We start from the raw sequence: 27623 nt of genomic DNA on the forward strand, positions 1-27623 counted from the left end.
GCGCGTAGGCCTCCCCCTCCCCCCGCTCCGCGGGCCGCGGTTCAAACGACCCGCTGGGTGGAGAGCGGAAGGGAGGGAGAGAAGGTAGGAGTCCCGGCCTCCCTCACTGGCCTCCCTCTCAGCCGCACACCGGCCGGCCCCATGGTCCCCGCCGCCGGCGCGCTGCTCTGGGCCCTGCTGCTGAGTCTGGGGCCCCGGGCGGCGGGGGCCCAAGGCCTGACTTCCACCGAGACGCAGCGGGTCAGTTTCCGCTTCGGGGTCCCTATGTCCCGCCACTACCGGACCACCCTCCGGACCGGTGGACCCAGGAGGATGAAGGTAACAATGGAGGATGAGGATGACGTCGGGGCCAGTGCCGACCGCCTGGCAGGCCCAGCGGCTGCGGAGCTCTTGGCCTCCACAGTGGCCACAGGCGTCAGCAAGTCGATTGTGTCGTCGCCCGAGGAGGATGAGTCTTTGGAAGAGGGGGTTGTGATTAACGCCAGAAAGAATAACATCACTGGAGAGTCTCTCAGCAGGAGTTACCATACAGCAAGGGTGCCCAGCTCAAGGTTTAAAGCAAATACCCAGGAGCCTGAGATCAGGATGTCTTCAGACGTGCCGGCCAACACCTGGCAGCCTACTGGGGACACATTGCACCCTGACAATACCATGAGCCGGTGGTCAACAGCAGGGTCCACCCCAAACCGGTGGCAACAGCCCTCGCACACGGCCATGCCACCTCCCGAGGATCTGCGGCTGGTGCTGATGCCCTGGGGCCCGTGGCACTGCCACTGCAGGTCGGGCACCATGAGTCGGACCCGGGCCGGGAGGCTGCAGGGCCTTTCTGGGCGCCTTCGTGTTGGGGCGCTGAGCCAGCTCCGCACGGAGCACCGGCCTTGTACCTACGAGAAATGTCCCTGCAACCGGCTTCGGGAGGAGTGCCCTCTGGACTCCGGTCTCTGCTCTGACACCAGCTGTACCACTCAGACCACCACCACCAGTACCACCAGTACCACCACCACCACCACTACCACTCCCATACCCCACATCAGTTCTAGAATCAGACCCACCCCCTTCCTCTTCTTTGGCCCCAGCCCCAGCCCCAGCCCAGCCCTTGCTTTTTGGAGACGGGTCAGGATCGGGCTGGAGGATATTTGGAACAGTCTGTCTGCAGTGTTCACAGAGATGCAACCAGTAAGTGTTTGCATGCAGTGTTACTTACCCCGCTTGGTCATGATGCGTGATATACTGGCTGCTCACATTGTTAGCCATTGATTCCACCTATTTCTTGAGCAACTGCTGGTCGGTTAATGGGCAACATTATTATTGGTCATGGGAGGATTATTGCCTAAATTGTGATTATAGATATCAACAGTTCTTGATGCAGGTAATAGATATGGAAGATAGTAACAGTTCTCAGCTTGCTAATGCAGTTTCGTAGTAACAACGGCCAATATTTGAGGTCTTACTATACATACTTTACCTGGAATAATCCTCACAACAATGCTGTGAGGTATAATTATCCCCACTTTACAGGTGAAGGAATGGGGGGAGGGGTTACAAAGCTAGTAAATGACAGTCACAATAGGGTTTTGACACTAGTACAGATAGATGGCCCTAACCACCACTATCCCAAAGAATTCCTGGGATTATTTCCAGCAATTTAAGAATTCTTCAGGAAGGATAGTCCTCTCCTTTACCAAATGAACTACCAAAGGCTCTGATTGATTTGATAAAATATTCTCAATTGACAGGATTTCAGGACCTTTGGGGAGAAGGGAAGGACAATAAAATAGTATACGTGGTCCGTCATTTTGCCAGTTTTTGTCTTTCTCCTTGGGTATCCAATACCATTAATTCAATTTAAAAAAGAAGCATAAACGGGGCAGTGGTGTTGAGGGAATGAGGGCTTCTGGGGAGGGAGATGAAGCAAGGAAGGGCAAAGGATATAGATGTAGTTATAATATTTCCCCTTTTTCTCTATTTTGTTTCCTTACCCAGATAGAGAGAAACCGCAGGTAATGGCCACTTCATCCACAAGACAAGGTGTCAGCATCTCAACCTTTCCACCCCTTTCGATCCCAGCACCCACTGGATATTTTTAGTACAGAAAAACTAGAAAAAAAAATTGTTTGGTCTTGTGTCTTTTTACAGAGGTATCTGAGGGTGGAGACCAGAAATCTCTTGAACCTTAAAAGCAAACTGTGTAACCAGCAACATCGGGCCTGATCCCTGCCCTTGTCCCCCAGCGTATTTTATCCACCCCCCCCAAAGATAAAATGTTGATGTTGCTCTTTTTCTTCATTTCTAAAGTTGTTTTTAAACAAGTGATTCTTTAAAGACTTGAAAACTCTCAGATGAATGCCAAGAGGCGGCAACAGGAAGAACAAGGAGTTGAGCCCTTGGAAGATGATGGTGGTCTTCTTGCCTTCACAATACTCGGCCTTCTCTCCTTGCAAAGGGCGACGTTGGCACAAAATTCCATGTTGGCTACTTTCTAGCAGTTACCTTTATCTACCATATTTATCCTTTGACCCAAAACACGCCTGCAGTGATTACTCTGCGACCATTTTGCTTAAACTTTTTTTATTTGAAAAATGTATTTAAAAGTCCAACACATTTTTAATATAAATTATGACTCTCAAACCCATTCCCATCACTCTTAAATATTGTTCAAGTGATGGGAGCATACACGTTAGAAAAGGTAGCTAAAGGCAAGAGAATACCAAAGAAGACTGTGTCCAAAGAAGAGGCATTAGGGTTAAGGCAGAAGATCGGGGTGACCAGAGAGTCCACGAGTCCCCTGTCCTGTAAACCCTGCAGACTGAATATAAGCCTCAGGCTATTAAGCTACTTTAGGACAACAAGATGAGCTACTTTCAGAACTAGCTAGATCGGAACAGAGTAAATTGGGAATGTATGACCAATCTTAGACCCTGAAAAGTGGCAGGAAATACACTGCAATTGGAACACAATTAGAACTGGTCACTGTAGGTGAGGCAAACTGGATGGATGGTGGACTCGGCAGAGTGGATCTTAGTTCCCACCTTCCTGACCCCTTCACCATCAAACAGGATGCTGCTTGTTGCTGAGCTAACGAGAGACCCCCATCCTCTCAGTCTCAGAGCAGGCAGGAGCTCACCGGTCCTGTTCTGCCTTCCTAGCAACCCTGCAAGAAGGGGCCGGAAGAAAAAACACCTGAGAAAACAAACTGCCTAAAGACCCTGCTCCTGCATTATTTTCCCACCTAGCACAGACTCTTCAGCCAGGTGGGGAGTGGGACCTGGTCTTCAGACAAAACTCCCTGAGTCTTATTTGTGTCTGATTCTAGGACGAGGGCACAGAAATAGAGCTTCAAGTTTGCAGAGGATAAACCTGGGTGTCTGTGCCTCTACTGCTTTTTCTCCTTCCCTTCCCCAATCTCCCCATACCCTGTTCATGCCTCCACACTGCAGGAACCGCTCCTCCAAACAGGAATGGAGCAGCACAGTCCGCATCCAACAGAGACACGAACCCAGGCAAGCATAAGCAACACACTGAGTATAGGACTCTTTTAGCCATTACGTGCAGCCCTTTCGAGCCTACTTTGCAAGAGGGCCAGATTAATCAAAGGCTCAGGCTTAGGATGAATAACAGGATGGGGGTAGGGTGGGAAAAACACGTTAGAGGAAAATACCTTGACTCCAGAGCAGTGGCTCTCATCTAGGGGTGATTTTGCCTCCTAGGAGACATTTGGCAATATCTGGGGGCATATTTGGTTGTCATAACTAGGGTGGGCCAGATACACTACTGAACATCCTATAATGCACAGGCCAGTCCCCCATTACAAAGGTTTATCCAACCCAAATGTCAGAAGTGCCTCGGCTGAGAATCCTTCTCTAGAGGTGTCCCTGCTCCCATGCGGGGAGGATCTTAAGATCCCTAAATTCACAGATGATTGTTTTCAACCTACCACCCCTCTCATCCTCAATGGTTAGGAAGTCCACTCGGAGACATACCTCCTAGTTTTGCAGCATTCTGAGTTTCTCTCCAGATCCCTCTTCCTCCTCACCTGGGCCAGCAGGGAGATTGGCAGAGGGCAGGCCAGGTCCCCAAGACTTAAATGGGATACCGTCAAGTTAAGACCCACTTCTTACCTTAGCTCTTATTCAGTGGGAAACAACAAGGTTCCTAATAGGGATGGGGCTAAAGGTAGAGGTAGTAGAGGGAGGGGGGTAATTAAGAGAACTCATCTTAAATTAAATTTTTAATTAAAAAAGAAAGAAAGATGTTGGGGGACTCACAATGCTGCAGAAACAGGGTTAGAGGCCTACTAGAGAAAGAGCTGGTAGTGGCAGAGAGATATCAAGGGACTGTGAGCTTACGGTCTGAGATGTAAAGAGATCGAGCAGACTAAGCAGTGGTCACCCTCCTACCCCCTGCTTGACGTCTATTTCAGTTCATTCCAGGAGGAAAAAGGAGAAGGGCAGGGAGGTAAGGAGCTTCTCAGCAAAGCCGGCTTCAGCTTTGGTAATCTCACCCACCTACCCCATTTAAGGAGTTCCAGGTTAAGAGTTTAAAAACAGATGGCACCTAGACCGTCATTCAGGAGAAGGGAACACCTTCCAGGTTCCCAGAAAACTCCTATCTCAGATCTGAGAGTGTCCAGGGCTTCAGCTGAGCTCCTCTGGCCAACCAGTAGTCACTTGGTCAGTCCTGCTGCCTTGAGCCCATCTCCAGGAGGGGCTAGAGCCAGAGGGAAGAGAGGGAGTCCAGCCCCCAAGCCTTCTGAGGCACTAATAGGCAGAGAGGGAAAAGAGGGGCCCTGGGGTCACTGGTTCGAGGAGGGGGCAGCATCTCTTCTGGGCTGGACACGGAGCGGAGGCTTCAAACAGCAGAACCTGATTAAAAAAGAAATTGAAGAAGGAAGATAAGCCTCACGGAAAACTGAGGCTCCAGGGAGAAGGCACCACCTAGCGCACACTCTCGACTCTTTCCAGGGTGCTCTTTTCTCGATTTCTATCTGTCTGCACTTTCCTCTCTCTCATTGCCTTTCTGGCTCCGAAATTCTTCTTCTTTTTTTTTTAATACTTAACCTTTATTGAAATCTTAATTTTTTCACACAGCTACAGGCATTCTTTTTTTTTTTTTTTTAAGATTTTATTTATTTGAGACAGAGCACAAGGAAGGGCAGAGGGAGAAGCAGACTGCCCGCTGAGCAGGGAGCCTGACATGGGGCTCCATCCCAGGACCCTGGGATCATGACCTGAGCCAAAGGCAGACGCTTAACCCACTGAGCCACCCAGGTGCCCCTGGATCCGAAATTCTTGACTCCTCCATTCTAATTCGTTCTTCCTCCCCTCCCCTCCCATTCTTGCAGAGGATCAGCGTTCCGAGGCAGGCCATCAGGATGTGCTGACGGGGGCTGGAGGTACTGGACGGGTTTCCCTAATCACTCACCATTTCTGTTGGAGCTACAATCCCCTGGGATTGCTCCATGGCCTGTCTCGGTTTCCCTTGGATCTCATCTGCTCCTGAACGGCACCTGTCTGTGAAAAAGCACACGTGAGACCCTCGTCCTAAGTCTGGATATCGCACGGTAAGCCATCGCCCCCTCTGCCCCTCCATGGAAGCAGCTGACCCCATCTCCCTGGCAATAAAGCCAACCTGAAAAGGTTAAAGCCAACAGCCATGCTTCCAAGGGAAGTCTCAATGGCTGCTTTCATACCGACTCTCGTGAGGGTGAAATAAAGTGGGTCTTGGACTAATAAGACTCTCTCACAAAGGACTCTCATATTTATCTGAGTTTCACGATTGGTGAAAAGCCTCCTTCACGATCTCCAGGCCCATTTCCCTTATTCTGAGGGCAGAAAAGAGTGTCCGACATTATTTAGGACGGGGGTGCTCAGGCTTTTTCCAGCCTCCACACACCCAGCCACGGTATGACTTCCTCTGGCACTGGAATAGCAGTTCTTAATTAACAGATGGGTTCTGGTTGTTGGAAAAAGCCCTCCAAAGAACTCAAGTCGCATATATCCCCCATCCCGATGAAGAACAATCTAACTGTAAAAATGAGGGAGCCTAGGCCAGAGACCTGAAATGCCGGGTCTCGGGTTTATGCAGCTGGTGACCAGGACTAGAATCCTAGCTTCTTACTTCCCCATCGAGTGTTTACCATGTCCCCAGCTTACGCTTCGAAAAAGGGGAAAGGTTCTAGGCTACGATCCCATATCAATCTCTCCCCATTCTCTTGTTACCATGGCAAGTCCATCTCCGGCCCCCATCTCCCCAGAGCCAATGTGAGTCAGGTGGACAAAATTCATTGGTTCCCCAATCATGGTCCGGTCAATTCGTCTCCTCTTCTTCTTCTGTTTAGAGAAGACAGGGGAGTTAGGTCTGAAGCCCCCTTCTCTACACACAGTGGAAGAAGGGAAGGGAATAGAGTCTTGGAAACCACTAGGGGAAGAGCTAAGGACCCAGTGGACAAGGGTATGTAACATTACGACAGCGAAATCACTAGGGTCTGAAAGGCAAGTCTGGAACAACATAGACACAGAAAGGACACAGGGAGGGTGGTGTGGGCAGGGGCCTGCAGGGTGAATACTAGACAAAGGACATATCCAAGTCACCTCTGGCTGATGAGGAAACAATGAGAAAAAGTGACAGGTATTAAGCTCCACCTACAACCCATGCCCAGCTCAGAATGGACAGAAACAGGAAGTGACAGCTAGGACTATTCACTTCCCCCATCACCCAATTCCCCTGGATTCCATGTACACACCTGCCTGGCCAGAGAGACTATCCTGACGGAGAAGGAAGCAAGCAGCGTGCTTCCTAGGCACCAGATCGTAGGTGCTGTGTCTGCCTCACAGGCCATGGTAACTTGTGTGCGGGGGTGGGGGTCGGGGGTGGGGACTCACCGGCTGGGGTTTCTCTACCACGCAGCAACCCAGTTTGTGCCAAAATTCACTCATGTTCCCTGATGGTTCCAGTTTCACTCCTCCACCTGAGGCCCCAGAGGGCTCTTGCTCTGGCCTCTTGACTGCCCACTCCTCGGTCCCCTCAGGTGTAACGACAACCTGGGTCTACTCGGCTGGACGGGTCTAGAGACAGCAGAGTCCAGGGTACCCTTGGCTGGGCAGGGAGGGTCAGTGCCTCAGACACTGAGGGGCTAGCAGGGCCAGGGCAGCGTGAGCAGGCGGGCACGCGGTTATGTCTTCTTCAGACGCAGAACCCTGGATGAGCAGGACGTAAAGAGAGAAGAAAGTTAGTGAGAAATCCCATGTCTACCATCACCCCCTCCTTGAGAAGCCTGCTGATGAGCCCGGATCTTCTCATTCTCCTTTAAAGGCCCGAGTCCTGCACCCAACACTAACCCCTCCAAACACAAGGACCTCCCAGTCTGACTCTCCGAGAAAGATCTGGAAAAGATCCAGAAGGGCACCAACAGGTAGAAGAGCAGTAGCTGCCGGAGCCAAGGGAGAGGCAAGGGATAGAAGCATTTAGGGTGAGGATGGGAGGGGCCGAAGGACGGCGGCAGAAATGAGCAAAGCAGTTTGGGGGTGCTATAAGCCCCACCTCCCTTCTCCCTGGGTTTAGGGCAGAAAGGGAGGGGCAGTTAAGAGTCTATGAAGAGGAAATGGTGGTTTTTCGTTCTCACAAACAAAACAGGGCCTCCACCCTTTTTCCTTACCTTACCCTGAATACCTAGATTTTCTTTAAGACTGAGATCTTGACTGCCCAGGTTGTCCGTGACTAACTACAGCAGGTTGGACCTCAAGACAGAATTTTCTACAGTGAGGAATTTCTTCCCTCTCTTCCCTGCCCTTGTTCCTCCTCATTTCCCTCAGCTGAGATCCAACCTCTCCCAGAAGCCATTTAACAGTTCCTTTACTACTTGACCTTGAGATCCTTCCTCAAGGCTGTCTGCAGTCTGTTTAACGGTGTCCCGTGTGTGCACGCCTGTGTGCCCGCTCCCCTGGCATGGCTGCAGCTGTGCACGTGTGTCTCGTACAGATCACCGGCACACGGGCTGTCGGTACGGGTACCAGGTGTCATCTCTTCCACGAGGAATCTTCTCCAGCCTCCCCACCCTCTTCACATGTCCTGTCGTGCCACTCTGCTCTGCCTCACACCCGGTAAGGCCCAGGCCTCCCCACCTGCCACCTCCCCTCATGCTGGGACCTGTTCTCTCCTCCCTCCTCACCACTTTCATTCCCAAGCTCACCAGCCAACCAGATACAAGGAACTTCGCAGTAGCATTAGTGTCCAAGGAGGAGCTTCCTCCCCTTTTCCTCACTGCCAGCCAGGGTAGGGCCCATCTGGGTCTCCTCTGTGCTCACTGCACTTCCCCAGTCCTATCACACGGGCAACCTCAAGGGCAACCTCAAAGACTCCGAACAGGGTTGTTTCATGAATATTACACTCTAGCCTGAGTAGGAATCTCCTTCCCTTCCAGGCCTGGAACCCCGATGCTCTGGCACCCTAGACTGATCCAAGAACTGAGAGGATTTTTTTTTTTTTAATAGCTCTGGGATGAGATCACAGGCACACTGAGATAGAGCTTGAAGGGGAGAGGAGGGCCCAGGAGCAGGAGCCTGGGCTTTCGCTTACTTCCCTTCCCACCACTGGAGGGGAGGAGTAATGACACAGGGCGGAAGTCAGAACACAGCTGTCCAGAGAGGGGAGCTGTGGTCAGTGGGGAAGTCAGTCAGTCACAGGGCTTGTCGCAATGGCGGTGGCGGCGGCTGGCAAGGGTTGCAGGCGGGGGAATGAAGAAAACAATGAAGAATCAGAGGAAACCCCCAACACCACCAGACAGACTGTACAGAGCATGGACTCTCCCCCAACACCCCTTCTGAACAAAGCTGAGTGGACAGAAGTGGAGGGTGGGAGGGAAGAGGAGAGAAGAGGGGAGAGAAGAGGGAGGGAAAGGGGCAGTGGAGGCAACAAGGACGTTTCTGTTCCCTTTCCAGGGACCTGGCCAGAGCTGGGCGGAGGGAAAGCGTATGTGGGACTTGGCACGAAAGGGCCAATGATGATGAGAAGTGACCAGGAAATTCCATTCCCTGAGACACAGAACATAAGGGTCTCTGAAACCTGGCAGCGGGGTCAGAGTGCAGAGAAGGCTGGGCAGGGTGAATGTGGTGGTGGTAGGGGGGACAGGGCCAGAAAAGGAAGTAAGAGCAACCGGCTGTGCTCTCCTTTAAAGTATCTAAAGAAGAGTGGGTTGAGGAAAAGAAGTCCTGAGCTGGTAAGCCCAGGAGGAAGAGGCACCCAAATTCACTGCCCACTATTTTAGCCACCCACCCCCAGCGAAGGGAAGGGGCTGGGGAAACGGCAGGAGGAATGAGGATTAGACTGTGTAAGGCCATATCCTGACAGACCAGCAGCACTGAGAACTCGGCCAGAGTCCCAAATAGCAAGGGTGCAGTATGGAGCTAGGAGACACCAAGGTCACACTGGGGCTTAGGAGCTTCCCAACTATTGAGGAGTGAGCAGGAGGGATGGGAGAAAGGTTCCAGAGAGGAAGGATGTACAGAGGTAGCTCCCGGGTCCTGTCCTAGCCTGAAACCGGTTTTCCCGGTCCCGCTGCCTTCAGCCCCAAGGCCTCCAACCCGCTGCCCGACAAGCCCTCACAAGAAGCAGCTGGAGAAAGAGAAAGAGAAAGAGAATTGAGAGAATGGAGTGGGCAAATCTGGCTCCAAGCCCGGGGCTGCAGCTGGTTCCTTGTGGAGACCTCCAGACATGGAGGGCTGCTGAGGGGCACCGGCGAAGTAGGGGGACACGCACTTTTCAGTCAAGTGACAGGCATCTGCCCCAGCACCAACTGTGTCCTTTCCCCAGGAAAGGTCTTGGGGGGGGGGGGGACTTACGAGGAAACAGGGCTAGGCCCTAAGCTCCCTCCCCAGTGATTCAGTCCCATCGACTCCATCTCTGCCCACTCCCCAACTCTCCCCAGAAATCCTCTGCTCCTCCCAACGCTACACTAGGCCTGGGATCTCGCTGTGAATCTTTCGGACTCTGCCACTGCTTCCGTGGCTGCTTCGGGCTCACACTTAGCCCTTCCCGGACCCAGCTGTGCTTCGCTCTGTCCGGCACACGCCACCGCCGAGGTCAGCGAGTCTCGAGGAGAACTTCTCCCCGTCTCGCCTCCCCGCCCCCCACCCCGATACCCCAGTCCCTTCTACAGCGCACCACACGAGCGGTGGAGTGGACGGACACCGCTACTCCGGGAGCGCACCCCTTCTCCCACCGACCCAGCATCTCGGCAGCCCCGGCCTCCCCCCCCCCCCAGCATCCGGTGCGTCTCCGCCCGGCGGGGCAGGCGGGGCGCGCGGGCCGGGGCCCCACGCCGCGGTCTCACCTGCCGCGCTCCGGCATCGAGGCGTGCGGCTGCAGCGGGTGGGGGGCTCCGGCTCCGGGCCCGCCAGTGTGGGCTTCCCGGGCTGGCTCCGCGGCGCGGCGGGGGAGCCGAGGGCGGGCCGGCAGAGGTGGGGCTGGCTCAGGGCGGAAACGGCGGCGACGCGATTACGAAACCCGTCCGGCCCGGCGCTGGGCGCACTGCTCCCCCCTGGACTGGTGAGGCACTGCACCACGCGGGGCCGTGGGAGGGGGCCTGGCCGCCGACGGCCGCAGCCCCCGCTGCGCAAACGGCGAACGTGGAGCCCGCGAGGGGCTCTCCTGAGCCGGCCCCCAAGCTGCGCTGCCCGCAGTCCCCTTCGCGCGCCAGGCATTGCGGGGCAACACTGATCGGAGCCCCCAGATGCCCCGGACCCAGCCAAGTTTAGAGATTCGCAGAAGCGCAACGCCCCCCCCCCCCCACAACCCCCAGTCCTCTGGTGCTCTGCCCAAAGTGGAATGGGGCTACGTTTATTTACTCATTGTGAGGGTGCGGAGGCGAGTCGGAAAAGTAGGGATTGGAGGGAGGGGTGGAGGATTTTTCTGATTCTCAAAAATAAAGCACCGTAACTTGAAATCCTTAAATTGGGGAATAAAGGGACACTCTATTGTTATCTAGAGCTAAGCTTTTTAATCCATAAGCCTAAAATTAGGGGACAATTAACTGCTAATTCATTGCACCCCAGTCAGCATGGGGGTGCAATGAGCTCGGGAATAATTGTGCCGACCAATAAGCCTACGGAAATGCTTTAATCCTGTCTCCCTCCCTAAAGTGTTCTGGAACCTATCATTTGAATTAGCCGAGTCAGGCAAGGAGGGGGCGGGGAGTCCTTCCGCCCTTCTTAGGAGGGGCTGCATTGCAGGGGGAGACTGAGCAGATAGACTCAGCCACAGAAGAGAGGGAGTGAGAAGACAAAGCCGTCAAAGCCCCAACAGCTTTCTTTTTCTCCAGCCCAGAGCAGACGCCGGAGCCCCCGAGGTACTCCTTCCATCTTTGGAACACACTAGTAATCCACTGATAACAGGTAAACTAAATTGGGGGCAAGAGGGGGGCAAGGGGCTAAAAAGATAGAAGAGCAGCTGCTTCTGGTTAGGTTGAAGACCCTAAATAAGGATAAGGTTGGGGGACAGCTCAAGAGGAGAGAAGGGGGCGCTATGGACAATGAGTAGTTTTTTGGTCCCCTTGTTATTTCTCTTTGCCAAGATCTCCATCCTTGCCTTCTAATCCACAGACATTAATTTCTAACAATTTACACATGTAGTTGTCATTTCTCAGCGTTTATCTCATTTCAAGTATCTATTTTCCTATAATTTGTCTTATGTATTTTATTATCTTCAGTCATTATCGCTGTCCTCTTTTTCAAGCTATAATTTGTTTTACCTGTTTTTTGATGAATCTCTAGTCTTCCTGTATTGCTCTAGCCTGTACTTCCCTATATTTATTTATTTTTTCTGTAGTGTTCCATTGATGTGTCTACCTTCACCCCAAACTGATTTGTCTCCATAGGAGGGAATTTGGGGGAAGGGGTGAGATAATATTGAAAGTAATCCTGACCTCTCTTTTAACAGTTTCCCACTCCCTATCTCAAACCTTTGCTCCAAATTAAGAGGCAGCTTGAAGTAGGAAGGTGGGGACCTCTGTGTTGGAGAATTGCCTGATCCCATATTGAAATCAGTACAGCCCACAAAAGCTAGATGGTGGCAGATTCTGGAAAAGGAATGCTTATTTGCAGCTCAGTGGGAATAGATGGGGGAAGGACATGGCTAACAGGAAAATCCAAGACCAGAATGAAGCAAATATGAGATGCCAGAGAGCTTCCATCCCCAACCACCATCCCTTGTCCTCCTCCCCACCCGCCCTAAGGTGGCAGCATGACACAGCAAGGCCCTGTTGGGCAGGCCTTGGATTCCCACAGAGGGTCTAGACAAAGGGTATTTGGGTGTGTCTGTGTGGCTCAGAGTGTGTCTTTTTATACTATATATTTGCTAATCGTGTATCTCTAAGAATAGATGGTGATATTTAGAAATTACCTTTGCCTAAAATAGCTGGATAATTTAAAATGAAGGACAGTTAGAAGTATTTATTGAGCTTATATTGTGATCCAAGCCCTTTAAGGAATGTAAAGAAAGGTGAGATATGGGTGGAGAACATTTGGGGAGGGGAGAGAAAGCTTGCTGGAAAGGGACTTCTTGCAAAATTTGGAGATTTGGGAATTAAATCTGTACTCTATTAAATACCAACATTTCATTACTAATGAATGTAATGTAGATGGTATTTTAGTTTCAATTTTCTGTGTAGTCAGTGTTCTTGACTTGATTTTAAATGCCATACATGCTTGTATGAGTGTCTTTCTAGAATGCGTTTGGTACGTGTCTCTGAGTCAATGGCATAGCCACATTTTAGGCCTTGTGAGTTAATACTTCATAAAATTTCCTTTAGCATTTTTAATTGCAAGATACACTCTGCCAGACACTCAGGGATTATTTGGACAATGTTTATATATTCTCCGGTTTTAAGAAAAGGAATCAGCTTGGGGCGCCTGGGTGGCACAGCGGTTGGGCGTCTGCCTTCGGCTCAGGGTGTGATCCTGGTGTTGTGGGATAGAGCCCCACGTCAGGCTCTTCCGCTGTGAGCCTGCTTCTTCCTCTCCCACCCCCCCTGCTTGTGTTCCCTCTCTCGCTGGCTGTCTCTATCTCTGTCAAATAAATAAATAAAATCTTTAAAAAAAAAAAAAAAAGGAATCAGCTTGTCAAAGAGCGTCTTCCCTATCTCAGATTCTAGCTTGCTCTCTACTGCCTTTTGCATTTTCATCATCCGGATCAGAATCACAGGCACAATCAACACCCAATCCACTGACTATCTGTTCTTCAAGAACTAAAAGAATCCTTGCAAGTTTTGAGAATATTGGTATAGGATTATATAACACTGTGGGCAACTGTCTATGTACAGCACATCAAAAAAAGACCAGATTGGGAATGAGACCTGGATCCAGCTGGCTAGAAGGCTTCAGAAGTCACTAGATAATTAGATAACATGTTTTCTTTTCCTTCCTTCCTTCCTTCCTTTCTTTTCTTTTCTTTTCTTTTTTCTCTTTCTTTCTCTTTCTCTTTCTTTCTAAATATACACTGTTATAGCACAGAATATATTTATTTATTCCTTTTTAAAGTAATCTCTACATCCAGCATGGGGCTCAAACTCATGACCCCAAGATCAAGAGTCGCACAGTTCACCTACTAAGCCAAACAGGCACCCCAAACATGTTTCCTAGTTTTAAAATCCTATGGGTTTTTTTCCCCCCTATGATTCTATTTTTTAAAGAATGTATTATGTGCCCAGCATTATACTCAGCTTGCTCTGGAGGGGACCAGTAAGGGAGGGGATATAAAAGAAGCCAGCAAGGTAGGCAAATAACTGGCAATATTGGGGCGGGGTTGGGGGGGGTAGAAAAGAAAAAAGAAAAGAAAAGACATCGGAAAAAAACAGGGGAAAAAAAAATCCCTGTGGTCAGTCAGTAGTCAGTAACACTGATGATTCCTGAGGTTTGCGTCTTGGGATCTCTGTAGTCCTAGACCGAAGCCAGAGTTGGGAGGCTGAGAGAGGCTGAGAGGTACAACCATTTTTTGTAGCTCTCTTTCTGTACACGTCTCTGCAAATTACTGTGGAGATGATCAGAGCTGCATATCATAGGATGATGACCTCACCTTTCTAACATGCTCCCCCACCCTGTTCCAGTCCCCACGTAACCCTCCTTTGAAGCAGCTTCTCTGCTGAGTAATGCTCAGTTCCCAGGGTTTATTTTGGAGCCTGAGCCTCGGAAGAGAAAGAGCAACTGACAACTGGCTTTTAACATTAAAAACATCCTAGTCTGCCCACTCTCCAGTCCTAAAGCCCCTATGCTCACACATAACTGTGTTCTAGATTAAGGCTTTCTTTTTCAGCCTTACTTGAGATGGTTCACATTATCTAGGGTTATAGAATTTCTGTAGTGTAGTCGTTATCCTGTTCACCTAACACATTTATTTTATTTAAGGCCACTATTTAGGAGCCTCCAGGCCTCATAGGGGCCAATGGAGTGTGCTGGGAGGAAGGCCTTTTAAAATGGGGGTTCTATTTTTGGAGGCAATGGAATGTTCTCTCTGCTTCTTTGGGAACATTTCAACTTACTACTTGGCTAGTAACCAGCAGCGTGCAGGAGGTATAACAGTCATGTAACATCAGGGTGTGGGTGGGATGAGCAGAAAAGGTGATAGAAGCACTCATTAAAGCATGGAAAAGTATCTAATTCTGTCAAGGGACTTTCTCCTTCCGATCTAAACTCTTACTCTCCTTACCCGGAATTTCCAATCCATTTGCTCTCAGGTATAATCTAGCATTGGGATCGGAGAAAAAAGGTCTTGTTATAGCACAGGAAAATTCTTTTAGCACCTGGGTTTTGTTTTGAAGGAGAGGTAGGCTAGAGAGAAATATAGGCTGTTAAGGTTTGTCTGTGGGCTAATAGATGGGGGGTGGCTAGGTATGGATTGTATTAAATAAAGAGTGAGAGAAAATTAATCAGCAGCCTCGAATGTCTTTTGTGTGCAAAGCCCAGCACTTGTGAAGAAGGTATAAAGTAGACTGGTTCTTATCTTTAGGGAAACTGTTTCTTGAAGGAGAGAGATTATCCCTATGTAAGACACGTAACAGTGATCTGTAGCCCCAAACTGATAATAGTCAGGTAAAACTCTACAGGGTGTTGGCGGAGATGCTGGAAGATACAGGGTAGAGGGAGCTGAATAAGTCTGAGGAAGACCTCCTGGAAAAGGTGAATTTATAGTAGGGTTTAGAAGGCAGGGAGGAAAATAGAAAGAAATGTCATGGAAGCCCTTTTTAGAGGTAACTATTAAGCCAAAGTCAGGAAAAAGTCAAGGATTTACCAACATAATAAGAGTTCAGGGGAAAGATTCCTCTAAAGACTTGAATTCTTCTAGGGACTCCTCCAGGAGTCTTGAAACTTGGGTAGTTATTTTACGATGGAGAGTAGAGAGGAGCTTCCAGGTAGGTGAAAACACGTCGAGATGTGGAGAGAGCAGTGCACCTGGAGAGGGCATGGAAGCTCTGCACACTTTCCCTGTACCTGGCCTTGTGCATCTCTTCCATCTGCTCTTCCTAAGTTATCGTCTTTTATAATAAACTGGTGATCTAGTAAGTTTAAAAAAAAAGAAAAGATGGAGAGTAAAGAAAAAAAAGAGAGAAGAGAAAGTTAAGCAAGACAGGAATGAGCATAACTAGCAGAGAATGTGCTACTGCTAGGAAGGATGGGGCCGAATTCTAGAAAGCCTTGAAAACCAGACCCAAGCTTGCCTTGAAGGAGTAGGCAGCGAATTAAGTCATTCCAAGATGGGGAGAAGTTAGGAAATGATAGAAAATGGTAATAAAGGAAAGGGTCCCAAAAGTTGTCCTAAGGAATTCAGATCGTGTACAGAGGCAAATGGGCATGTGAAGTTTTTAAGTATGGAAAGGCCATGGGCCATGATCTGGTTGCAGTAGTACGAAGACTAACAAGTGGTTTCTTTCTAGGAAGTTATGAGGGACCCTGTGAGTAGCCAGTACAGCTCCTTTCTTTTCTGGAGGATGCCCATTCCAGAACTGGATCTGTCGGAGCTGGAAGGCCTGGGTCTGTCAGATACATCCATCTACAAGATCAAAGACAGCAGCGCTGGCAAAATGACCGGGCAAGCAGCGGAAGAACAGGAGAAAAACTCTGAAGGCGATGCCCTCCTGGAATACAGCACCTTCAACTTCTGGAGAGCTCCCATTGCTAGCATCCACTCCTTTGAATTGGACTTGCTTTAAGCCCAAGACTTCTCTCTCCCACCACCTTGCCCTCACTGTCTTCCCTTTCAGGCCCCTTCCTTTCCAACCCTTTTCTCCTATTAATCTTGCTCTCTCCCCTCTATTCTGTTGAGGTGGTGCTGATGAATCTGCCAGAGTTGTGTTGTGTTGTATTTATTTATTTATTTATCTCTCTATCTTATCAGTTTCTCTCAAAAGCCCTTAAGGCACAAAGAAAAGGGTTCAAGCAATGGAGTATTGGATCGCAGGGATTCCTTCTCCCCTCCCCCCCATACCAATTCCAGAAAACGAGCCTGGTGGGGGCACCAGAGAGTGGTACAGTGGTACAAAATGGACGACCGATTTCTTTTACTTCATTTTAATCAGCTTTAGAGATTGCTCAAACCTAATTTCCTGTTCCAGATCAGTAAACGCAAATCTTTCTTCCAGGGTTCATGAAAACCTTATAAGTTTTAATTGAGATTATCTGCTACAAGACAGGATTTCTAAAAGGCTAACGTAATAAGTCTCTTGCTATTTGATCCTGCTCCTTGTAATACACTTTTTTTCTCAGAGAAACTGGGGGTAGTTAAAAGTATAAAACAAAAGGAAATAATACATCATGGAAAGTTAAAATAGGGGAAAGCATCGAATCATTTCAGAAATAACTACATTCTCAAAAGGGTGTTCCTCCTTCAAGCCTACTCACTTTTTATCTTTGCTCCTAACTGAAAACTCCAGCTGAGGAAAATTACTCCAGTTTCAATTCTTAAGATGCAATCTTACTGACAACTACGATAATTTGTAAGGTTGATTCCTTTCTAAAAGGCATAGGGTTTGGCCTTTATTGTTTTAGTCTTGCCCTGCATCTGCAATGTATAATACTGATCAGTGGGCCCCAGGCACAGTTCTTCAGCTACCTTGAGACCACGAAATAATCACATTATGACCCTACACCTTGTCCCCTCCATTCCTTTCAAAATTATTGCTGCTGATTTGTGCTGCCATTTACTCATTTCTTTAATAAAGACATTCAATCCCAGGACTGGATTCTAGTTTTCTTTCTCTTCAAAGAGAAGCAGTATAGATATCTGAAATTAGCCTTGCTTTCCCATTCTGCTAAGAAGAAAGCTGCAATCAACCACTTTTCTACTTGCCCATTAGCTACCAACATACTGAGGTAATAATTCTAGATGCCTCAGAAGGCACCTGTGGCACCAAATATGCTCTTCATTATCTCAGTCTAGGTGCCTAAGAAAAGAAACTAATTCACGCAAATAGGTTATCTGCTTATTTACAACTCGTCTCGTTAAAAACCAAACAAAACCCCAACTATCTTAACTTACAAGTAGAGGATGTAAACAGGAAGGAAACAAGATTTTGACTCTCAAAAGGGAAGCCGTAAATATCAAAATGGATCGAACGTGGGCAATGTGCTGTAAATACTTTAAAGACGATGCTAGCAAGGTCAGTAAATAAGGTAGACGCGAAAACCTTCTTAGGCTTTGAAAGGCCCACCATAAACGACAAAAGCCAAATAATAAAGAGTGGAGCTGTGACGTGTCCTTATTTTTGAAGGGCTTCTTTCCCGATTTCTCGCTGCCCTTAGATAGTGGCGACGGGTGGGTGAAGATGGCAACCAATTACTTGGTATGTAAAATGTGTAAGTGGATCTGCAAACTCATTCTGTATCCGCTTTCAAGCCTCTCAAAAGAAATGACTCCATTATCTGGTCCACTGTTCCGAGAAGACAGCTTGGTTCCGGGGTCCTTGCGTTCATGCTGTAAATTGGAAATACAACCGTCAGGGCACCAGAGCTCCATTGGCGCGCAAAGCCGGGGACATCCACCCGAGGTTGAGACAGGGAAACAGGTTTTCCCATCAACCTTAAGGCTGGTCCCGCAGGACCCAGGCTGACTCCTATTTCTCTTCGTCACGTCCCCTGGTTCTTGGCGCCAAAAGAAACCACCGCGTTCGTCCCCTACCGGAACTATACGACACGTAAGACACGTAATCAACAATCCTCCGCCTCGTTAAATAGTCCCATCTGGGTTATCTCAGATACACAGTTTGCCACCTCAAAAAGCCTTCGATAAAAAGAAAATGAGCCTCGGAGGTGCATCGCTCTTCTGTTCGAATGTAAATGTGGGTTTTCTGATCATTTTCTCCTCATGGATCCCTCCGCCAAAAATTGTATTCGCTGAGTCTTCACTTCCGGGTCCGCCATTTTGTTGCCTCCATTTCTCCACGAGGGGGGGTTAAAGGCCCCCAAAATATGCATATATGAAAAGGCCAAAAAGTAACCGTCAGTGACAGGGAGTCTTAACTAGAGAAAGAAACGGGACCAAACTGGCGGGCTCGGTGAAAGCGCGGCCGGCGGCGTCCCGGACGAGGAGGTGAGGGGGAAGAAGATGCGTGGACCCTGAGGGGCGTCGGGGCTGAAAAGGAGACTGCCGTGAGAAGTTGCACCGCGTCCCAGCCCAGCCCCGGACGTCTGGGTGCAGACAGAGCGGCGCCCCTCCACCGGAGCGGGGGCAGCTCGGGGAGGGGGATGAAGAGGAAGGGGATGCTGCCGGGAGGAAGGGGAGGGGACTGGGAGGTGAAGGAGGGGGTGGGTGTTAAGACCTGGGGCTGGGGAGCTGGACTCAGGGAAGCGAGGGCCACGGAGGTGACCGCCAGGGGGCAGTCCGGAGCCCGGGCCGGGGGGGGGGGGGCGGCTGTGCCCCTGGGCTGAGGCCTTGGATCCTAGCCCTCATTGACTCTTCTTCCAGAAAGATAACGTTGCTGTTTGAAACTGGAGGATTTGTGATGGAGGAGAAAACGGGCACTTTCAATTCTCTGACCTCAGTAATAGCCTAGGATTTTGAGTGAGCTCAGTAATCGGAGCGACGGCGGTCAGGGCTCCGCCCCCAGTTTTTGCACCGTTGTTTGTTCAGCTGGCGGCCCGGTGGAGACGTGTGCAATAGAAAAAGAAAAGAAAAGGTCGTCAGAACATGGACTCTTCAATTACATTTCTCTTTCTCTTTAGCTTTCTCCTGTTCTCACAGATTTCCTTGAGCCAGCAGAGATTATCCCATTCTTCTCTCTCTTCCCAGAAGTACCTCTTTCTCTCTCAAACATCTGTAGAAAAGGACATTCTGTGGCTTACGTCCAGCAATTTAACATTTTGGGGCGTCTGGGACCATATTTTCATCGTGCCATTTGACCCACCCAGTCCAATAGAGATGTTCTTAAGCATCTATTTTCATACAGGCTTTGAAACAGTGAAACAGAACTGCCCCACCCAAATTCTTATATCAACAAATGTAATTACTCTGTGATAATAGAGTACTTTGTTGTCAAGAGCTCAAGCACTTCATCAATTATTAAAACACACTTATTCAGAGTTCTTGTATGTTTGTTTGGGAGGGGAAGTGGGTGCTTTGTTACTTTATTCGTCTCCAAAATCCTAAGAGACAAGTTAGATCAGATTTGTTTTTTTCACTTCATATACAGAAGTAGAGGTACGTCCAGTAAGGGAGAATGTTTTTCCTGTGTTTTTAATAATCAGGGAGCTTGAAAGTGCCTAGACTGTCCTCTTGACTCTTTGGCTACATCTCTTGTCTGGTGGGTATTATCAGAGTTTAGGTAGGATATGGGAGAATGGCACATGATCCCCCCCAAATGCTATTATTTTAAAAATACATTTTACTTTTATTTCAGAGAGATACTTAAGGTTAACTCAAAAGAGTGGAGGATGGGGAGAAAAGAACCTTGAACACATTTCTAGAACTTTTTTTATATCAGGTGATAAAAATAATACCCTACTTACATTCTAATCCCAAAGTTTAACTGTATCTTTGTATGGTAAGAAATAAGACTTTCATGGCCTATTTAAAGAATGGGATGACAAATCAGGGTCAGTTGCCATTTAGTGGTACTGATACATGGGCTCACAAATAGGATTAAAGAAAAGTGGGGGCGCCTGGGTGACTCAGTGGGTTGAGTGTCGGACCCTTGATTTTGTCTCAGGTCATGATCTTGGGGTCGTGGGATCAAGCTCCGCACTCAGTACAAAGTCTACTTGTCCCTCTTCCTCTGCCCCACCCCACGCTTGCTCTCTCCGTTTCTTTCAAATAAATAAGTAAAATCCTAAAAAAAAAAAAAGAAAGAAAGAAAGAAAAGCAGAGTGCCTGCGTGGCTCAGTTGGTTAAGCATCCGACTCTTGACTTTGGCTAAAGTCATGATCTCAGGGTCCTGAGATTGAGCCAGCCTCAGTCTCTGCACTGAGCACGAAGCCTGATTAAGAGTCTCTCTCTCCTCTGTCTCTTCCCCTCCCCTCTCCTGCTCATGCACTCATGCTCTCTGTAAAAGAAAGGAAGGAAGGAAGGAAGGAAGGAAGGAAGGAAGGAAGGAAGGAAGAAAAGAAAAGTGATACGATTAATGTATGTTTGAAGACAGACTATGGTGAAAAAAATTGACCTCAGAAATACTTGGCAAGAGTTCAGGTGCTGAAGACAACAGTTGCAGTGGGATAAAATCAACTTACTTAAAGGATCTGTTTTTTAGATGTAGCAGCTTCCCCGGAATGTGAAGCAAACCAGATTTCTCCTTAAGCAGATACCTGAGCCTTCAACTGAATATTTTTTTATGGTAGAGAATAGCTGAAATTTCTCTATTAGGATACTTCTGCTTTCTGCCAGCATTTCTGAACATCCCTGTTTGGGAATTCTTTCTCTTTGTGATCAGTTATTATGGAAGTGTTTAAGACTCGCTGATACACCTTTTATATATAGTGTAATTTGAGAAAATGTGAGGGAGTCATTTATGACTAATGAACCACCTAAAAATTTGCTCTTGTTTTTAACTGTTAGTAATAAGAAAATTAAATTGAAAATTAAATTTGATATTCTAAAAGGAAGATAATTATGGAGAAATGCAAAGTGTCGGTTTTCTATAATAAGGCTTTGCTATCATTTTTTTCTCTAGCATTTTCTTGAGTTGTAAAAACTGACATTATAGAAGTTCATACAATTAAAGTTCATCCTCTCCTCTTGAACATACTTATTCAAAGGGTCTGGACTGGAGCCTGGGGTATACTCATTTTGAACAAACTCCCTGGTGGTCTCCTGGACACCCATGTTTGAGGACAATGCTCTATGATACAGGTTGGAAAATTAAATCACATACTGGCTGAAGGATTTGCCTAAGCCAATGATTCTCAAATTTTCTGGTTTCAGGACTCATTTATATTCTTAAAGATTATTGAGGACTCCAGTGTGTTATATCCATTGGGATTTACTGTTTTAGAAATTAATTTTTAAATGCTCATTAATTAAAATACAATTGTAAATCCTGTACATGTTAACATAAATAACACATTTAAAAAAAATTTATATATTTGTCAGAGAGAGAGACAAAGAGAGCACAAGCAGGGGGAGTGGCAGGCAGAGGGAAAAGCAGGCTCTCCACTGAGCAAGAAGCCTGATGCGGGACTTGATCCCAGAACCCTGGGATCATGACCTGAGTGGAAGGCAGATGCTTAACCGACTACGCCACCTAGGCGTCCCTAAAGAACACATTTTTATGAAAAATATATCTTCCAAGTTAAATAATGAGAGGAATGGCCATTGTTCTTTATTTTTGGAAATCTCTGTAACTTCTGTCTTATAGAAAACAGCTGCATTCTTATATTTACTATTGCATTTAATCTGTTGCAATATGTTCTTGGAGAAAGGAATATTTTAATAGCTTTTTCAGATAATTGTGGGTGTTCTTTGATGCTACGCAAACACTGGACCAAGTGGCAGTTTCTTAAAAGTGGGTTGTGGTGAGGAATTCAAAACCATATCAATGAAATTATTATACTGTTACCTCAAAGTGCACTAATTTGTCTTTCATTTTGACTGTTTTTACCTATACATGATTTTATAACATGCATTGGTCATTTGAAAAATACTGGCTCAACAAATTATGCAGGCCATCCAAATGCTTATGCATTTTATTATACAGTATTAAAAAATCACATTCATTAGTATTACCACTAATTTCATCAGAAAAGTCTGTAGTAAGCTGTCAACTCATAATTGTGGATTTAAGTTTCCCAAAGTTCTATTTTTCTTGAAAGCTCAAATTATAATTAATAATTGTCAGTAAACACTGTCAGTTGTCTTCCTTGAAGTGGCAGGCTCGCTTTGTTCATTTTTGAAAAAATGCCTGCCATATACCTGAGTCGAATAGCCTTGGTTGGTCTGTTCGTCATTCTTTCGTGTGACATAATATTTCTACCCATAGTTGTTTCAAAAGGATGAAATGCTGTTTTATTGATTCCTTAAGCTAGAGGGGTGGTAATGTGTTGCACAGATTTCCAAAGTATTTTTCTGAATATTGAACATTAAGGAACTATTGCTTAGGGCCTGAAACTTTCCCAAATATCTGATTGTGTTAGATGAGGTAGAAAGAAAGCACCCTACTGGATAGTCAGCTTGAGAAGTATCTTACATATATTTAAGTACAAGATGTCTTCTAAAAACATTTTACAGGCAGCTTTCCTTGTGTTTGAGTTATAGCTTCCTGAAAACATTTGTTCCTATGCATAAAGATGTCTTTGGTGGACTTGGGGAAGAGGTTGCTAGAAGCAGCAAGAAAAGGCCAAGATGATGAAGTGAGAACATTGATGGCAAATGGCGCCCCATTCACCACAGACTGGGTAAGCTCTTTTAATTATTCCCAAAGTATGCTTTTACCCGTTTCTTTCTTTTTAAATTTTTTTTTCAAAGATTTTATTTTTAAGTAATCTCTACACCCAGTGTGAGGCTTGAACTCACAACCCCGAGATCAAGAGCTGCACACTCTACTGACTAAGCCAGCCAGGCATGTCCCCAACCTTTTTCTTAAAGGCTAGACAGATTTTATTGATTTTTCTTCATTCCCTTTCTGCCGCATTCTCCCTACAAGAGCTTTATTTTCTTTGTTTCATCTGAATATGTAGTCTTCTAGTTTTCCAAATTGCAAGAGTCTCCTGTGGCCATATAGGTGGTAATTGTAAGGTATTATATACTTGTGATTTTCTATAATGCTTTTTAGAGTGTTTTCTGAAGGTTTAATTCTCCCAGGAGTGTACTTAGGTTATAGGTTTCTGTAATTAGCTAGAAATTAAACAAAATCAGTATAATAAGAGTGCATTTCTAAACTAATAAATTACTTGGTTCCTTTTCTCTAAAGGTTAATCCGAAATAGTCTAGGCATTTCGATTCCTTTTTACCACTGTTAAAAAGCATTAAGACGAAGGTATAATTTCAGGAGCCTAGGCAGCCAGCTTGAAGAGATAGATTTTATAAGCATTGCCCAATTTAATTATTTTTATTTTTTTAAGTAATCTACACCACAGACTGGGTAAGGTCTTTTAATTATTCCCAATGTGTGCCATTACCAATTTCTTTCTTCTTTTTTTCAAAGATTTTATTTTTAAATAATCTCTACACCTGGTGTGGGGCTCAAACTCACAACCCCAAGATCAAGAGTCACATGCTGTACTGACTGAGCCAGCCAGGCGCGCCAGCATTGCCTAATTTTAACAATTCAATGAGCCAATGTCCTCTATCCTGGGGTGATTAATTCATAACTTTAGAGGCCAGCAGGTACTTAGCACTTCACAAAAAGGAAGAAAAGGAAACCTATGAGATTAGCATTTCTATTAATAGACCTGAAAAGAGCAATGTGAATTAAATTCAGTCAGGCAGAGAGGCTGAACATATATGAAATGCAAAGAATAAACAGCATAGGCTTAACATAAAGGACCTAACACAAAGAAAGGAACAGATCTCTGGCCAAAGTGGCCAAAGATAGATAACTCTTACCGGATTTACTTTAAGATGATACAGGCTGCTTATTGCTATTGACACGTCATTGATAAATTTTATAGCCTCGTCATCTCATCAGTCGTTTTGCTTTGCTTTACTGTGGCAACAGACTTCTATTCCAGCCAGTTAAATTTGCACACCAAATCTCAGTAAATTTCTAGTCTCTGCCCTTTTCCTAAGAATTATTTTGAATCCCTTTCCATTACCCCAATGCAGAATGTTCTTGTTTGTCCATTTTTTTTTACCTTCCTCTAAGCTTTAACATCATGTCCTTTAGAGAATTTTTCCTATTATACTTAGCACTTATTTAATTGGTGGTATATTTATTTGCCTGTTAGAATATTACTTTCTTAATTAATATTCTTTACTCCTGTTGCACAACCAGATTCTCACTCCAAGGACAGGAACCATAGACTGAACCTCTTGTTCATTTGTGTCTCTCCAGTAATGATTTAGGACTCTGCACACAGTTGATATTCAATGAATATTATTTTTCCACAGCTTGGAACATCACCCCTCCATCTTGCAGCCCAGTATGGTCATTATTCCACAGCAGAAGTGCTCCTTCGAGCAGGTGTTAGCAGGGATGCCCGGACCAAAGTGGACAGGACCCCTTTGCACATGGCTGCAGCTGACGGACATGCGCACATCGTGGAACTGCTTGTTAGGGTAATAGTGACAGATCTGTATTGTAAAAAAGACACCCACCTCCCTGTTTTCTTACTTAAACTAAGGGTGGTAGGAAACTAGGCTGGGAAAGATTAAGTTTAGGACAGTTCATAGCATGGACTTATGTCTCTTTCAAGAGACATCATGGCTATGAGGACTTTGTTTTCTAATCTTTTACAGGCTAAGCAGATTTTATTGATTTTTCTTCATTCCCTTTCTGCAGGTGTTTTCTGTCCTTAAGCCTATTCTTGTAGGCACTCAGCTCTCCGTTAATAAATGCAACAAAAATCTGTTCTTTCCTCCTTCCTTTCCCATCTGTTATAATTTCCCAGTTGTCCTTAGAAGACCCATTCATTGAAGACATTATGTCTATCATCATTCAGGAGAATTTGAAGAATGTTTTTCCCTTTGATATTTCTATGTGATCTAACTTTGAATATGTATAATCTCCATGGAAATTCTCTTTATTTGGCTGATGGGATCTTGCACCTGTGCTACCATAACCAGTGTCTGTTTGAAAAAAATACTGTTCTGTGACAGAACGGTGCAGATGTGAATGCCAAGGACATGCTGAAGATGACAGCTTTACACTGGGCTACAGAACACCACCATCGAGATGTTGTAGAGCTACTTATCAAATATGGAGCTGATGTCCATGCTTTCAGCAAGTTTGATAAATCTGCCTTTGACATAGCCCTGGAGAAAAAGAATGCTGAGATTCTGGTCATCCTTCAGGTCTGGTTCTTTTTATATCCCCAGAATATATTTTAATTGAATTTAAGAATTTTTTTTATAGGAGCTGAATCAAAATTGAATTTTCTCTGTTTATCAAGGTAGTACTTCTAATATGTCTCAATCTTGTGACTCAGTATCATTGGTATCTTTTAAAAAATAGCATTCTAGGGGCACCTGGGTGACTCAGATGGTCGGGCGTCTGCCTTCGGCTCAGGTCATGATCCCAGGCTCCTAGGAATCAAGCCTCGAATCGGGCTCCCTGCTTGGCAGGGAGCCTGCTTTCTCCCTCTCCTTTTGCTACTCCACCTGCTTGTGTGTGTCTCTCTCTCTGTGAAAGAAAGAAAAGAAAGAAAGAAAGAAAGAAAGAAAGAGAGAGAGAGAGAGAGAGAGAGAGAGAGAAAGAAAGAAAGAAAGAAAGAAAGAGAAAGAAAGAAAGAAAGAAAGAAAGAAAAAGAAAGAAAGAAAGAAAGAAAGAAAGAAAGAAAGAAAGAAAGAAAGAAAGAAAGAAAGAAAGAAAAGAAGAAAAAAATAGCATTCTATAAATAGCCCTGAATTATTCATGGTGATTGGATAGAGAGCATGGTGGGGAGGGGCAGAGGGGGAAGGAAAGGGACAGCAAGTACGGCTCAATCCCACAATCCTGAGATCATGACCTGAGCTGAAGTCAGGAGTCTGACAATTGACTGAGCTACCCAGATGCCCTGAAAATTTCCCTTTCTAATTGAGCTTGACTTGGGACAATATTAAAAGCCTCTTTGGGATGCCTGACTGGGTCAGTTGGTAGGGCGTGCAGTTCTTCATCTCGGGTCATGGGTTCAAACCTCACATTGGGTGTAGAGGTTGCTTAAAATAATAAACTTTTTTTTTAAAAGCCCCTTTATGTTTTCTTTTTTTTTTTTTTAATATTTTATTTATTTTTGACAGAGAGAGAGAGAGACAGCCAGTGAGAGAGGGAACACAAGCAGGGGGAGTGGGAGAGGAAGAAGCAGGCTGCCAGCGGAGGAGCCCGATGTGGGGCTCGGTCCCAGAATTCTGGGATCACGCCCTGAGCCGAAGGCAGATGCTTAACGACTGAGCCACCCAGGCGCCCCCCCTTTATGTTTTCTGAATGTACATCAACTGATATGAGGCAGTACATAGCTCTAATGCATATTGAGTGATAAGGAAGCCATCTCAGAGTTAAAAAGTAGCTATGATGATTTCACCCATTAGTTTCTTAAGCCAGCACTTGTACATCAGGGAATAACAGGATGAGGGATACAAAGATTAATAGGACATGGCACTGCCCTTAGAGTATTTACGGTGTGATGAAGGTAAAGACAAGAAATGAAGCATTACAATACTACATTGATAAATTTGATACTTATCAAGTGTTATAGGAGCACAGATGAATGATGCTTAAAACAAAAGATTGAAGTATATGTAGAGGAGCGCCTGGCTGGCTGTCAGAGGAGCAGGCAACTCTTTTTTTTTTTTTTTTTTTTAAGATTCTATTTATTTATTTGACAAAGAGAGAGACAGCCAGCGAAAGAGGGAACACAAGCAGGGGGAGGGGGAGAGGAAGAAGCAGGCTCCCAGCAGAGTAGGGAGCCCGATGCGGGGCTTGATCCCAGGACTCGGGGATCAGGCCCTGAGCCGAAGGCAGACGCTTAACGACTGAGCCACACAGGCGCCTCGGAGCATGCAACTCTTGGTCATGGAGCGGCAGGGAGAGGGAGAAGCTGATGCAGGGCTCGATCCCAGGCCCCTGGTATTGTGACCTGAGCCAAGGGCAGAGGCCCAACCGACTGAGCCACCTAGGTTACCCTAGAGATTACTTAAAAAAATAAGTATATGTAGAATTTGAACTGAGTTTGGAAGAAGTAAGCAGAGAAGTAAGAAAATGATATTCTAGGCTAGAAAAAGAGTAAATCAGTGACATAGAGGTGTGAAAGGATATGGAATCTTCAGGAAAAAGTTCTGTGACTAGAGATTGAGCAAGGGAAGTGGAGTTTGGGAGTGGGAGGAGCTAAGGCTTAAGGGTTAGGCTGAGTTTTGGATGTAGGGGTGTTACATGGTGTGCAGAGGAGTTTGGACTGTTTGGTGGGCAATGGGGGTCCAATAGAAGCTTTTAAATAGAAGATTGAGATGCTTTTTTTTTTTTTTTAAGTAGACTTCATGCCCAACATGGGACTTGAACTCATGACCTTGAGATTAAGAGACGC

General features: G+C 46.4%; 4 protein-coding genes across 10 annotated transcripts in view; 3 read left to right on the plus strand and 1 right to left on the minus strand.

The window, feature by feature from the left end:
• Positions 1-9: 9 nt before the first annotated feature.
• Positions 10-2507, plus strand: C12H1orf56 (chromosome 12 C1orf56 homolog). Its single transcript, XM_045790588.2, has 2 exons — positions 10-1176; positions 1984-2507. The coding sequence occupies exons 1-2, from the start codon at positions 142-144 to the stop codon at positions 2002-2004; spliced, it is 1056 nt and encodes a 351-aa protein (XP_045646544.1). The 5' UTR covers positions 10-141; the 3' UTR covers positions 2005-2507.
• A 1708-nt stretch (positions 2508-4215) lies between these two features.
• Positions 4216-10466, minus strand: CDC42SE1 (CDC42 small effector 1). The gene is made up of 5 exons (XM_045790584.2): positions 10328-10466; positions 6882-7196; positions 6219-6329; positions 5422-5510; positions 4216-4862 (listed from the first exon to the last, which is right to left on the minus strand). The coding sequence occupies exons 2-4, from the start codon at positions 6933-6935 to the stop codon at positions 5436-5438; spliced, it is 240 nt and encodes a 79-aa protein (XP_045646540.1). The 5' UTR covers positions 6936-7196; positions 10328-10466; the 3' UTR covers positions 4216-4862; positions 5422-5435.
• Positions 10404-17216, plus strand: MLLT11 (MLLT11 transcription factor 7 cofactor). 4 transcript variants are annotated; one of them, XM_045790581.2, is made up of 3 exons: positions 10404-10542; positions 11315-11387; positions 15920-17216. In XM_045790581.2, exon 3 carries the CDS (start codon positions 15926-15928, stop codon positions 16193-16195), a length of 270 nt encoding a protein of 89 aa, XP_045646537.1. In that variant the 5' UTR covers positions 10404-10542; positions 11315-11387; positions 15920-15925; the 3' UTR covers positions 16196-17216. The 4 variants fall into 4 exon arrangements, with proteins under 4 accessions (XP_045646537.1, XP_045646538.1, XP_045646539.1 ...); XM_045790582.2 differs by lacking the exon at positions 10404-10542 and adding an exon at positions 10549-10852; XM_045790583.2 differs by lacking the exon at positions 10404-10542 and adding an exon at positions 10549-10846.
• A 774-nt stretch (positions 17217-17990) lies between these two features.
• The window catches only part of GABPB2 (GA binding protein transcription factor subunit beta 2), a 31709-nt gene continuing 22076 nt past the window's right edge, over positions 17991-27623 (plus strand). For 2 of the 4 annotated variants that reach the window (XM_045790579.2, XM_045790580.2), the window contains exons 1-4: positions 17992-18570; positions 22723-22862; positions 24517-24684; positions 25225-25419. In XM_045790579.2, coding sequence (XP_045646535.2) covers positions 22755-22862; positions 24517-24684; positions 25225-25419 — 471 coding nt within the window. In that variant the 5' untranslated portion in view covers positions 17992-18570; positions 22723-22754. Of the gene's footprint in view, positions 18571-22722; positions 22863-24516; positions 24685-25224; positions 25420-27623 lie in introns of all 4 variants that reach the window. The other 2 variants (XM_087866269.1, XM_087866270.1) reach the window with 2 other exon arrangements.

This window comes from Ursus americanus, chromosome 12 (assembly GCF_024610735.1).
Source record: "Ursus americanus isolate L20-20 chromosome 12, mUrsAme1.1.p, whole genome shotgun sequence".
NCBI lineage: Eukaryota > Metazoa > Chordata > Mammalia > Carnivora > Ursidae > Ursus > Ursus americanus.

What these genes read in the sequence shown, in the direction of transcription:
- CDC42SE1 (XM_045790584.2), bottom strand. Translation starts at nt 6,935, where the DNA reads ATGAGTGAATTTTGGCACAAACTGGGTTGCTGCGTGGTAGAGAAACCC. An exon ending in TGGTAGAGAAACCCCAGCCG is followed by an intron (nt 6,330 to 6,881) that starts GTGAGTCCCCAC and finishes TTCTCTAAACAG; the next exon opens with AAGAAGAAGAGGAGACGAAT. An exon ending in CCGGAGATGGACTTGCCATG is followed by an intron (nt 5,511 to 6,218) that starts GTAACAAGAGAA and finishes GCTTTTTCACAG; the next exon opens with ACAGGTGCCGTTCAGGAGCA.
- MLLT11 (XM_045790581.2), top strand. Translation starts at nt 15,926, where the DNA reads ATGAGGGACCCTGTGAGTAGCCAGTACAGCTCCTTTCTTTTCTGGAGG.
- C12H1orf56 (XM_045790588.2), top strand. Translation starts at nt 142, where the DNA reads ATGGTCCCCGCCGCCGGCGCGCTGCTCTGGGCCCTGCTGCTGAGTCTG. An exon ending in TGTTCACAGAGATGCAACCA is followed by an intron (nt 1,177 to 1,983) that starts GTAAGTGTTTGC and finishes TTCCTTACCCAG; the next exon opens with ATAGAGAGAAACCGCAGGTA.